General features: G+C 42.4%; 1 protein-coding gene across 6 annotated transcripts in view; it reads right to left on the bottom strand.

Moving 5' to 3' along the window:
• The window catches only part of TENM4 (teneurin transmembrane protein 4), a 600317-nt gene that overhangs the window by 36544 nt on the left and 549648 nt on the right, over window positions 1-14125 (bottom strand). For all 6 annotated transcript variants that reach the window (XM_069016277.1, XM_069016269.1, XM_069016304.1 and 3 more), the window contains 2 exons: window positions 13430-13584; window positions 9479-10356 (listed from right to left, as the gene is read on the bottom strand). In XM_069016277.1, the coding sequence (XP_068872378.1) occupies window positions 9479-10356; window positions 13430-13584 (1033 nt within the window). The remainder of the gene's footprint in view (window positions 1-9478; window positions 10357-13429; window positions 13585-14125) is intronic.

The following is a 14125-nucleotide window of genomic DNA, read 5'->3' as shown; positions in this document are numbered from 1 at the left end:
AACCCCACTGCCCAACTCTTCTAAGAATAAGTTAGAGAAATGTCTTAGAGAGAATCTGGATACAGATGATCAGACCTTGGATGAAGCAGATGGTTGAGGAGCTCTTGATGCTTCTCTTTGGGACTACTCTGAGCTGGGGAATAAGAAAATACACCCCATCTAATAACAAAACCAGGAACCAAACAAAAACATGGAGAGGAGAGGAGAGGAGAGGAGAGGAGAGGAGAGGAGAGGAGAGGAGAGGAGAGGAGAGGAGAGGAGAGGAGAGGAGAGGAGAGGAGAGGAGAGGAGAGGAGAGGAGAGGAGAGGAGAGGAGAGGAGAGGAGAGGAGACTTGACAAAGTACTCTTGAACTGCAACCCATGAGAGACCCATGAGCAGTGACTGGACTGGCTCTGCACTATACAGAAAAAAAATTGTCTCCTCTTCTACTCACATTTTCCCAGATTTGAACACAGTGCTGGTACTTGACCTCTGAAATATGGTGGCAGGGCTGGTTGAAAAGATGATTTTTGCCCAAGTTTAATATTTAGCTTATAGTGTCTAAATGGGTGACTTCATTGCAAATCTCCCCCAGCCCTCAGGTTTGAAGACACCATCATGTGAGGCTTTTCTTGCCCACTGGGCAGAATGGGAAATAGTGAGATAGAAGAAAGCATGTGCCTTCCACAGTCAGCCTATCAGTCATGGATTATCCAAGCCTTGCCCTTTCCTTTCCTTCCAAGATCCTGGCAATCAATCAGCCACTTGTAAAATGGAAAGAAGAGAAAAAAAAAAAAACAACAAAATAAGGATGAAAACAGGACTGCATTGCAGGAGTTTGGCAGAGATCAGTTAAAGCTTTTTCCAAGCAGCTAGCAGCACACAGCCTGGATCTGAGCCGCATCTCCGTGCAAGAGCCAGAACTAAAGTGCTCTCAGTACCAAACAATTTACTCCAGATTTGTGGCTGCCCTGTTTGCACTGAGACAAATATGTTTTGCTTGTACTGTCTCCAGTCACCTGCACTACTCCTCCTAAACCAGCATGTGAAACTTAAACAGAAAACATCACAGGCAGTCTCTTTACCCCATCTGCTGAGACAGGACACAAGGGACATGATTTAGTCTCTCCCCTGAGCAGAGAAAACATTGTTATCACTGAAGGTATGTTGTGTAACATCCCAAATTCCTTCTACCACAACATCAGCAGTCCTATATATTAAAACCAGTCTGAACTGTAAGGGTAGAATCAAGTTTGCAAGTGTTCTGAAATTTCAGTAAGATGAATCTGAATTTGGCACCTCTGATTTGGTGGATTAGTAGCTGTGAGGGATTTATTTCTATTGCTTCACTTAGATTTTTAAAATGAGCTGCTCCTAAAAGTAAGCCTGATTCACCTCCTAAAAATAATGTCACAAATCTAGATGTGTTGCACTGAAGCTTGAGGGGGTGAGTTTGGTGTAACAGAAGCATGAAAGGAAGCAGGTCTGCAGGTTAGGGAAATAAGCAGTGCAAAAGCCAGGATGCAGGCGGAGGGCTTGTTCATGGGATAAATGCTGAGTCAATGTCCTGTGAGTCACAGCTTTTTATCCTAATTGAATGGCACTCACAAGAATGCTGAGAGTCAGCACAAAACCTATACTCCAGGCAAGTCCTACTTATGTGCTCCAAAGAGAGCCTCAAAACCCTGTGGATACTCAGTTTAACAGCCCCCAGCAGCAGCAGACAAACAACCTCTTATATTCATCAAATCACAGCAACAGAATGGTTTAGGGTGAAAGGGGCCTTACAGATCATCTTGTTTCACCCACCTCACCATGGGTGAAGGGCCAGGACACCTTCCGCAAGATCACATTGCTCAGAGCTCCATCTAACCCGGCCTTGAACACATCCAGGGATGGGGCAGCCATATCTCCTCTGGACAACCTGTGCCAGTGCCTCACCACCCTCACAGTAAAGAATTTTTTCCTATCATCTACTCTAAAACCTATCCTCGTTCAGTTTAAAGCCATTTCCCCTTGTCTTAACACTGCATGCCCTTATTAAAAAGCAAGCAGCGCCTTTTTATATAATATCATGTAGTGTAAAATAAATATTATTTTATATAGTATTTATGTAGTGCCTTTTTAATAATATTTTATAATATTCCTGGACCTCAAGCTTCTAGCACCCTTACAAATGGTTCTCCACGTCTGCTGGGCAAATACAAGCCCTATTTGCAAATATATTGGAGAAATCAGCCAGTAACCTCTGCTTGTGCAAATTCGGTTAAAATGGCAGGAAAAAAAGAGTATGAAAGAGCGTGATGATGCCTAGACCTCTGTGCACACATTTTTCGTGTAAAGTCAAAATGGCTAAGTACAATACACTTAATTTACACAGTTACATTTTTACAGCTGCACAAAACTTACAGTACTTAATCTAAGAGCAAGGACTTCCATTTGGGACTTTGGATCCTGAGAAGCAAGGCTCCTTTTGGGCCAAAACAGTCTGGAATGGTCTGCTGGAACTGGTTTAAGATGTCTGCACAAGTATATTAGACTTTTGGCACATCCTTAGTCACCCCATTAACCTCCTTCAGAAGGAACTAGGACCATCTGTGTTTTCTGCATGTGCAAGAGCTGCTGCCCCTCTCCCTGCCCAGCAGGCAGACAGGGACCTGCCGAAGACTGGCTTTGGGGGTGACAGCTCACTGATTTGCAGCTGCAAGGAGGTCCTGCCTTACAAAGGCAGAAAAGCAAGAAGGTAGGATAATTAAACCGTTCCCATTTTTATTATTATTTTTAATTGGTGGCAGATGAAGTGTAAAATGCTCACGACCAGACTAAAGCTCCTTTTAGCCCTGTGGTGGCAAAGCAAACAGAGGTGTGGGAAGACTGTTAGTATGAACACACACAGCATAACACACTTGGCAAGCAGTTCCTTTTTTCTGTTTTTACTCAGAACTGGAGCATTTCCCCTCTTTTCCCCAATCTAGCTCACACAACACATACCTGATATCATCTGTCACATACCCACAGCCTCCCAGGGATGTGAAGACTTGCCCATCCCAAGCAGGTAATACGCTTAACGAGTTAAATGAGTCAGTTCCTTCCACCTCTGCTTTCAGCCCTATAAAGGCCCTTACAGGGCACACCTCAGCTTGGAGAGGAAGGCCAAGCGACTGGCTCTTACATAGCTGCAGGTGTGCCCTGGTATTTGCAGTAATATAAATCTCTCCTAGTCACCTCATTTTGCAGCTAAGCTGCCCAGCCTGTTTCCACAGCATCGGGATTTAGGGCTGGGCCAGTTTTCATCACAGCCTAAGACTTCTGTGTTCTCCAAATGCTCTGAAAGCCCCAGCATTAAGGAAATACTGAAGCATGGGAGTGCACACAGCAGCCACTCGGAGCAATGAATCCATCACCTGCTAACACAGCTGCTGCCTCCCATTCAAACCTGCTGCAAAGCCTCAGCACTTACAATTACAGTGGCAATTATGAGGCCAGCAAAGGAAGCCGTTGCCATCCATTCCCAATTGGAAACGTATTTAGCTAAGGTTCAATGCACAGAATTAAAATGGTATTTGGTGCTTATGAGGTCTAATTGTTGGCTTGTAAACATTCAGAGCTTTCATTTATCACATTACCATTGTGTAGAGACCTGGACCTTGGGAATTAAAGAGCATCCTAAGTACCATCTATTCAGAAATCAATTTCTTGCCTGAGTCTCCGTGTTTCCTCATTTCAGCTTCATCACATTTCATCAGCCTTTTAAAGCTACAAGTCAAATAGATCAGAAAAAATTCACTATAATAATATTGCATTTAGTGCCAAAGAGTCTAAATGGACCTTGCAAACTATATTTTGCATGTGATTATACCAACGTGCACCCAGCGCCTCTTAACAAGCTCGCCTCATCCCAGTTTTTCAAACAACATTAAACACGACATTAAAAATAAATCTATAACAGACAAACTGATAATACTCAAAAATGCATGAAGGCAAGTCCTCTCCCTAATGACCAAAGGCCAGGTTGTGGTCACAGTCTGCTGAATTTTCTGACTGCCCAAAAAAGAAGAGGAAGATCTCTTTCTAGCTTTTATGATACTTGTAATTCCCTTGGTTCCCAATTGAACTTTGCTATCAGGCATTCATTTCAGGGCAGGCCAATGGCACAAAATGTGACCTCACAGCTTAGTGAGGGTACTGGAGAGCTGCTATTTTATCGCAGCACTTACTGGAGTTTCACTGCAACTTTGTCAGAGGAACAATGATGAGAATCTCATCATTTTATCATGTAGAAATTATAGAATAAGTGGAGACAAGAAATCTTGCTAAAAGAGGAGGGAGGACAAAAGCCAAAGGTGTTTCTCATAATCCAGTCTGCTGCAGGAGTAGAACAAGACCCTCATTTGAACTACTGAACCACTAAATCAAATCCTGTAAAACTCTGTGTATGGCTTGATAAATCACAATCACACAGACCAGGGCATTGGCTTTGGCATCAAAAGCTCCTGGTGCTGGGGTGGGACCTCTGCTGAGCCCTGGGGGTCACTGGGAAGCCATTCAAGGTCCTCCTGCATGCTCAGTCCAGCTGGCTCCTACCTTCCACCCATTACAGTGTGTGAGGTTTGGCAGAGTTTGGCTCTCTGTAAAACAGCCTCCAGCATTACAGGTCAAAGCTTCCCTTAGCACTCATCTGAAGATCTGGCCCCATGAGACCCTTTGTCCTCCAGGCAGCCGTGAGCCACTTCTTGGGGAGTCCATGAAAAGGTTTGGATTTCTGGGCTTGGCTGGAGCAATGTGTAAGCGTTTGAGTCTGTATGGGAGGAGGTGACCTTCAAAACTAATTGGACACACAAAGGACCTAAGCAAAAGAGCCTCATCTGGGCTAAATAATGCATAGAAGGTTTGACTTTGGCTCAGAGGGAAATTGAATTAATGTAGAGTGATAACATCTCAATGAACTAATCAAGATAATTCCCATATTCCTGATTTAAACAAATCCATTAATAAGAATTTCCGGATTGTGAAGCAGACAAACAGCAACTGCTAAGGAACTTTGTAAAGGCTGGCAGCAATTTTTTTCAGGTCAAGTTAAAAAGCAGCAACAACAAAGCAGCAAGTAGTCACACAGCATCCTTTGTCTTTGACTGGAGTTGAACAAGAAGTCATTGAGTTTCCAGATCAACTTCCTTTGCTGCTGATTATCACTGCCACCGTCACCAGTTCAATGGGAAGAAAAATCTTTAATCCAGTTACTGGACAAGCTGAGCTGCACTGCATTAACTGACAGCTCATGTCAATCCCACTGCAGAGGCAGGAAAGGTCTGTATAATGCTAAAACCCTCAAAGTAGTCATAGACAGGCCTTTGGGGACAGGCTAATTAATCTAGGGAGCTAAGTTTCACTCTCAAACAAAAGGGAAACTACATGCCATTATACACTGAGTCTTACTCAGAGCTAAACCCGATAAAATGGGATTGTTAGAGCAGGCTTGTGTGTAGGATGTGTGAAAGGAAGAGCTGTAAGTGCTGTGAGAGAGTCTGCCACCGCCTGAAGCCAGCACCGGTCTCTTTCCCCACAGAAATGAAGGGACCATGTGCCAGCCCATCATGAAGCCTTGGAGGACCTGGATTCCCTGGTGTGCTCTGGAGGCAGACCTCCAGTACTGCATCAGTGTATCCTGACTCCTTCCCTCTTTTCCAGAGCACACCAGTGTGCCCACAGGTCAGAGCTCTTTGCAGCCTTCTGGTAAAGGCTAAGAAATGCCGTGGTAAGAACAGCAACTGCAGGAGAACCAGAGATCCTGGCTATGTTGGCTGGAACTAGATGTTCTTTATGGTCCCTTCCAACTCAAGCCATACTCTGTGATTTCATGATGAACACATGTAGTGCGTTCACTAGATGCCACTCTCACAACACCATTGCTCTGTCATGTTGGGTTTCTGGTCTATGGTCCTTTGTAGACAATCAGGTGAAGGTAAATCTTTTGAGGATGTTCTTCATGGGGCCACTGGTGCAGTGTAAACTTGCCAGCTGGATTTACTTTATTGTTTTCGGAAGCAGTGTCCAGCTTGCCCTGGCCCACAAACAACTATTATGTGCTGTGAGAAACATGAAGGTTTTCCTCAGGGTCAGATTTGATGCCTTTATTTCTTTGGCCAGGAGCAAAATAGAAATAGTAACTTCACCTTCCTCCTCATTCAGGACTGAAAACTACTCAGAGCACCTTCCAGCTACTCATGTTTACAGGAATTATCTAAATCATGTAAACTTTCCCAGTGTACATTTCCTGATGTTCTGATAGAGGAACCAATAACATGAAGGTAGTGAATGTTGATTTTATTTGGTTTACACCATCTTTTTCAGCTTCTTTGATAACAAGGAATTTAGACTTCATCCTGCTAAGGCTGCACTCACCCCTGCAGCTTGTGTTTGAGTCATGCAAATCCTCTGTCTGGTGAGATTATATTGGTATCTCAGATCAGAGTTCTGATCTGAGATACCAAGAAATGGAGAATATACTGCTTTCATGGTTGGTCACTCTACCAGTCAGGTCACCTCAGCCTTACAAAATCACACCTTCTTGTCAACTTGAATGTCTCTGGCTTTGCTCCCCAGCCCCTCACCCTTCTCAAGACTTTCTCTGCTAGATTGAGAGGCCCTCTGTAGGGGAGAACTTTGGCTGACATGTTGTGATCTAGACACTTCCCAGTCTCATTCATGTTGAGATAAATAGATCAAGTCTTTCTAGTTCTCCTTATGAATGCATTTTTGTAGAGTTTTTCTGCCCAGCCTTCAATTTCCACTGTTCTTCATAAACTGCAAGCATTGAAACTGACAGTATTGTTCACATCAATGCTGTACAGGGAAAAAATCAGCTTCCTACTAGCCACTACAAGTAGAGTGTGATGAGTAAATGTATTCCTTTGGTTTGTCCATCCAAGCAACAAGTTAGACATATTTGCCATGGAACTATATGAAGATCACACTGAAGACTTGATGCCTTGCTACAACTCTGACAGTCAAGGCTCAGCCCACCTACCTGTGTACCCCGGCATGAGACTGTACAAGAATATATTTTGTTTAAATGAAACCTACTTTACCGAGCAATCTAAGTATCTGACCCTTATTTTCTAATATTCTATCAGTCTGATTTTATATTCTTTCCCTGGTTACACATGCAAAACTTGGACAGAATCAATCTCTCTAATTCACTGATCTGCTTTCCAAGTCCCTAGTGGATAGGATAGGATAGGATAGGATAGGATAGGATAGGATAGGATAGGATAGGATAGGACAGGAAAGGCGAGGATTGCATGAAGAAGGATGGTCTCCAAGCACGGAAGATTTAGGCTATGAATATAAAAAAAGCTTTCTAACAGTAACAATAATATAGGTAAATACATTGTTATCACTAACAATATTTATAAATAACTCAGATGACTGATAGGATCCATTTGACCAAATTGTAGACATCAGCAATGTAAACATCTGTAACTGAACTCATCATTCTGTACTACCTTTGCAGAGATAAACTTTCAGAATACAACTCACCTCATCCTAAAGCAAATACCTGACATAACTCATAAGAAACTCAGCCTGAAAGGACCTGTTACTCTCCACCTGCCTGTAAAGGGAGGCTGAAGTAACTAATTCAGATGTAGACTTTTAACCAGTAGTCTTATAAAGTTGCATCAGAAATTGTCAGGAACAATTAAATAGAGATAACTGATCACAGGTTTGAATGAGGTATCTCTGAAGGCACATTCCCAATTCTATATTCAGTGATGCTGTGCTATCATACAGTGCTGACTTGCTCTAGTCAAGATTTCCATAGTCCAGCCACTGGAGAATACTGTCTTCCATTCAGCTCTAAAAAGCTTTCTTATGACTCTTCTGAAGTGCATAAAAGGACCAGAATTATGGCTTTCTATTTTGTTGGACAGCAAGAAATAATGGATCACTGTTATAAATATATCCACAGAGCAAGTTGGGTTTGAGCTTTGGTCTTGTTTCATCTTTATATTTTCAGTTGCACTTTAAAATAAAAGATTATGTTTGAGGTATAAATCTGACCATTATTAGCTGCAATGTTTAGTTTGCTTCACTGTCTGTGGCTGCATCTGTTTTCAAACACAGGAACTATTGGGTTCTTTGCAAAAAGAAAATATCTCCTTGATTTAGCACAATGGTCCTGACAATATAGCTGGCTTCCACTCCTGTGGAGAGAAACACCCTCTTTTTCCTCCCTAAAGCCTTCCTCAAGCAAATTCAACGTAAGAGATGGAAGAGTATTAACTTGGATTCACTGAGGAGTATTTCTACAGTAATTGCAAGCAGAACATTGATGAAATGCTAATAACATTTCAAAAGATTAATCACAAGTTTCCATCAGTCCTTTTCAAGGCAGGAGCAGGAACAGTGAGTATTAAGCAAAGAAATCTGAAACTGGGCCTGGAACATTTTTAAAGAGAGAACCAAAGCAACCACATACCAACACACAGATATGCGGGTTTAGCCAGCTTTCTTTCCCTGCATCCCTTTTTTTCTAACAACTTTTTTGCTTGTCATCTTGGGAACTGTCTACTCTAGCCAAATTGGATTCTTACAATGGGTCTATTATCATGGCAGCTTAACACTTCCATGTAACCATTCAAACCATACAGGAAATGATGCACTTAACGGAGCATTTCAAAGAGGTTACACTTGTAAATAAAAATTAAGGAAGAAGGAGGGGAAAGGGTTCTTAACAGCAGGATGAATCCTTCTAGATACTCTTCATTCAGTTACCTATCTTTTTTCCTTTTTATATCAGAAATATGTTTTCTTCATGACATTTATAAGCAGAGAATTGCTAACAGTAATACAGAAAAGAAGTACAAATATTCAAGATACTGCCATCTCTGGGTTTTTCAATGTATCCTGTCTTCTCTCTGCTCAAAAAAATCTTTGGGGCAGGATAGTCTTGAACAGTTTCAAGACTACTTTTAAAGCTTAGTGAGGTAAATTGCAACAGTAGGAATTGAGCAGTCCATTAATTACAGAATTGTTTCCAGAGCTAACTCTCATTAGTCATTGCCAATTGTCATTCTACATCAGACATTTCAAACAGGCACAAAGAAGACACTGCAGCATAGGAAGTAGGTGAAAAGCTGTGAAAAAAGAGGCTCTGATGGAAGTTTCATACTTCCAAGGCTCTCAAAGCCAAGAAAAATTCTCTGACATGCAACCTAAATCTCCAGTCCTGACTACAGTTAAGGAGAACCAGGTGTCCAAATTACTTAAAAAAACTCAGCAGAAATTCTGTCTGACTCTTGACTTGGTAGAGGGAGCTTATTCAAGCTCTAATGCACTTACTGCCAGTACCTAGTGTTTGTGTGAAATATAATACTCCCTGTTCTGGCCATTTTATTTGGACAATAATTCTGGTCAGGGAATTAAATTCTACCAACCTTGCACGGTTCAGAGAACACAGAATGAAGTCAGCAGCCCAATATCCAGAATATACTTACTCATAAAATGTTGTCCAACCATTTTCATTGCTTTTAGTGGCAAGGAGACCAGAGTTGCCATGGTAAGTCATCATGGCTACTTCATGCCCCTGTGTTGTTACACTCTTGAGAGCACTGTTGGTACCAATTGTCACCCAGTAGACTTGGCCATCAGGCACCACCAGCCAGAGGGGCATCCCTGTGGAATCTCTTCGGATATTGACTAAGTTGCCATTATTGTCAGTGATCAGGGTTATATCTCCATCTCCAGAATAAGTGAAATTGTAAAGATAATCTCCAGTGGTAAGGCTCTGAGTATAAAGGTGCTTCCCACTGGTGTCAAACAAGTAGAGCTCCTGGTCTATGGGCGAGGATAACTCATACAGGTTCTGTGTGTTGAGGAACGGTTTGTTTTTCCGAATGAAGCGGATTCGGATATTCCCCAGATCAGCGACGTACAGCTCCCCATCTGCACACACGGCGAGGGAGGACGGCGCGTTGAGCTTGGCGTCCTTGGCGTAGCCGTCGTCCCCCGAGAAGCAGTCACAGTTGGCATCGTTCTTGCAGTCGCAGCTGCTCGGGGCGCCGGCGACGAGGGAGATCTCCCCGTTGGTGGTGACCTGCCTGATGCGGTTGATCTTCTTCTCGTCGGTCTCAGCGATGTACAGGACCCCGTTATGGGACACGGCCAGGGCGGTGGCAGACTCCAGCGTGGCGTGGATTGCCACCTTGCTGAGGAGAAAGTGATCCATGCCTGGCACCTGGCAGTGCATGGGCCTCCCTGCCACAATGCGCACTTGGTGGTTCTCAGAGATCTGCAGCACAACGTTATTGTCGAGCACGTAGAGCGAATTATCCATGGGATTCACCGCTAGATCCGTGGGCCATTCCAGACGAACCTTCGTGGTAAAAGAACACAAGGGCATTTTTATAGCCAGACATTTTTCTACTGCATGATTCCTATAAATCTATCACAATGAGGATGGAATCCACATGGATTAAAGGGAGAATGGGTTAAAAACCCCACAACTAATTATTACTTGATAGGGTGGCCATAGAGGATATAACCTCGTGTGAGCGAGGGGGCTTAGCTCCTGGTCATACGAAGTAGACACATAGGGACATCCAAACTCTGCACTGGAACAGTGGTGGGAACAGGATGATGGACAGAGGCAAACCATTCCGTGATTTTCCCCCTCCTGTGCTTTTTGAACTGGTGGAAGCTGGACCTCATAGCAGAGAGCTGGGACTGCAAATTTTGCTGTGTGAAGTGCTATGAAATCAGACACAAAACAGTGATTCTTTCACTAAAGGACTTTTCACACAAGTGGCTGAATTCCTCTGGGTAAATGACAAGGAGGGATAGACACAAAACTGGCAGCTGTGCCCAGCATGTGTGAATATCTAAGTTATAACCTATGGTTTTCCACTTTACGCTGCAAAAATGCAGAATAGCCATTCATAGGCAATTCAGGCCATTTCAATTCATGGAGTAAAATACTTGTGTCTTCACGGGGATTTTCAGATTTTGTTTTAGGGTAATGGAAAAAATGGGTTCAGGAGTGACACATCCCAGTTCTACACTGATAATCCACTAAAACAGTGACTGACAACACCGCAAGTGAGTGAGCACTAAAAGGACTTTATTTCTAGCTCTGCTTCTGCAATACACTCTTTTCAAGTGAGTCTACTCTTAGTTGCCAAACCTAAGAAACATTTACCGACAGAATTCAGGACTTTTTTTTTTGTAAAGAACTCAAAGTTCTGCTTTTTTTGGACTATTTTACTTTATTTCAGGTTTATTTAGAAAAAGAAATCTGTCTTGTGTTGATGGGAACCAATCAGCTCCAGGATAGTTTCTTTGTTTTGAACCTTCCTTTCCTACCATCCATCTCAGTTGCTGCTTCTTCTCATTTGTCTGATGTGACTAAGTTTGGAGGAGTATTTTGTAACCTTACTGGAAGGAGGATGAGTGGATGCCAGCAGGCTCAGGTCCAGCAAACCATCTTTCACTGTGATTTTATTTAAAACTATGAATAAGAAGACACCAGCTAAGATCTACAGGAACACTGGGGGGGGTATTCCTATTTTTAAGGCCTGTAGTTTAACATCTCTGCTACAGCCATGCTTTATTTTGATGCTTCTATGTGCCTTTTTAGCATTTTTTTTTTAAAGAGATGAGATGTAAGGTATTTAGTTCATTGTGTCTTCTAATGCCTGGGTGTGTGAAGCTTATTTTCATGGCTAAGCAGTATGCTGAGCTCTGTCTACTCTAGTTCTCTGTTTGCAAAATCTCCTTCCTTTTCTCAGCTTCTGGCCTATTTTAACCCTTCTTGTAGTAAAACATTATAGCCTGTGGTTTTCTCTTTAATAATTCATGCCTCCATCCCTTCCAGTGGTCTTTAAGCTCTGCAGTCTTCAGTTAGCATCAAGAGCTGAGTTTATTCTGAATTGACATGGGAATTTTCAATTTCTTAAAAACCACTCCTTGTCAACAGTGGCAGCTAAATATTTCATGTCCTCATGTTCCAGGGAGCCTCAGGGACCTGGCAGAAAAGACCATTCTATCTGCTGTAAATGATGAAAAGCTTCTTCCCAAGCTGGTTTTTATTTTTTAATTAAGCTTGTGTTCAGTGTGTTTCTCCAGAACAGGAGTGGTTAATCTGCCAGTCCCAGTACAGGTTATTCTAAAAATGGTTCCTGTCATTTTATGAAAGGAAAAAAAAAGAGTCTTCAGCTGATACATGTTCATCTCAGAAGTGTTTGAACATGACATTGGTTTACACAGGAGCTACATAACCTGGAAGTAAATAATTTTTAAAGCCTGATTACACAATGGTCTTGTGCTAACTGCCCCTGAAGATCACATAAAGAAGAAACTATGTCTGTAAAATGAGAAACATACTAAAAGGTGGTCTTTAACCATCAAAATTTCACCTCTATAGAAGAAAAAACAACTTTTAAACTCATAATTTCAGCTTGTTCATAAATTACAGACAGTGGGAGCCAGTTGCAAGGAAGCAAGAACAATCTTTTCAAATTAGAGGGAAAAAACAAGAACAGATTCCATATGGGAGCATGGAAATTATCTAGGTAGTTACAAAAAGGAAACCCCATTGACATCTATTGTGGCTGAATAACAGTACTTAGGCCTCCAGCTATGATCTGTATTTTCACAGGAGAGGACAACATTCCTGCAGCTAGGCAAACAACAAGTGGCACAAAGGTTTCAAAGGACACAAGGTCCTTTCAAAGGTCCTAAACTGGCACAATTTGATGAGTTGGCCAGTGTCACACAAAACTGAGTGCTGGGCTGTAACAGATTTCTCTTCTGCACCATCCAGTAGTAAAGCAATCATCAAAATGAGATTTCTTTTTCTCTCTTCTTTTTTCTCTCCACCTTGAAGCAGCAGGACTTAAAAGCCCAGCATGATGGTAGCTGCAACCAATTTGCAATCTGATGCAATTCAAGATTCTTGTTTTCCTGCTGTTGCTAATTTTGGCACCACATCCTCCAATCAGTCTTTCCTATGTTAATTTGATTCAGGTCTAAAATTGTGCTGGGCCAAATTAGGATGAGGGGAAGAAAAGAAAAAAACCTGTGATTAGCTAACATGTTATAATGGAGCATGGCATATAGTGAGAAATGAGCCTAACAAAGCCTTCCTTCCCAGGAATCTGTGTCTTTCCACTGACTGGGAGCTCTGAAAGAAGTCAATTCTGTGTCTGGGACTTGTGTAAAAATCTCACACCCCAGGAATCTATGAGTTAGGGCAGTCACGTGTTTCCTTCTGTCTTTATAGGGTATTTAATTTTGATTCAGTCATTTTTATACCATCAACTATGTAGAAATGCAACTTTCCTTGAGCCCTTATCTCTTTGTCAGACCTTCTAGGGAAGCTTACAGACATGCAGATAGGGTGAAGGCGGAGGCTTGCATTCTGTAGAAACAAAACCAAACCACTGTCTTACTTGAGAAATGTCCATAACAGAGTCACAGCTGAGAGGCCGAGCAGACGTCAAGTCATTGGAACCCAACACAGTTGAGATGATCCCATTCTGATCAATCCGCCTGATCATGGTGCCATCCACAAAGTAAATCAGCCCAAACTTGTCCACGGTGATGCCTGGGGAGGAACAAAGAAAGACAGTCAGAAGGTGATGGCAGCCTGACATGAGGAGCAATATATTTCATGGCATTCAAAAGGGAAGAGAGGAGGGTTGGGCATGTGGGAGTCCTGGCTGTCAAGAGCTTTGAACTGGCACCATTCCATGGAAGGCACTTTCAAATGGCACACAATGCAATCCAGAAATCCCTGCTCGCTCCTGGAAAAGGGCATGGCATTCAGTGAACTGCTGAAATGAAAAGATTTTCTAATAACTGCGTGTCTTGCATGTCCAGAAACTTGATTTTATTGCTCATGGTATGAATGGTAAGCTATGCACGTAAAAATGTTACACCAATGGTCTTTCAAAAATGGTGATGAAAAAGGCTGTGAAAGGTCCATCAGGTCAATCAAATTCCAGATGGATAAATGAGAAAGGGTTTTCCCTAGGATAATCCTACTAATATACAGTGTTTCACCTGATTCTGAACTCTGCTAGTGATTAATTTCATCGTCCAAACCTCCTCTGTAGACATACTCCTGTCAGTGGATTTGAGGGCTG

Source organism: Aphelocoma coerulescens, chromosome 1 (genome assembly GCF_041296385.1).
Source record: "Aphelocoma coerulescens isolate FSJ_1873_10779 chromosome 1, UR_Acoe_1.0, whole genome shotgun sequence".
NCBI lineage: Eukaryota > Metazoa > Chordata > Aves > Passeriformes > Corvidae > Aphelocoma > Aphelocoma coerulescens.
Note: the sequence above shows the minus strand (reverse complement) of the source record. Positions and strands in the feature narration are given on the sequence as shown.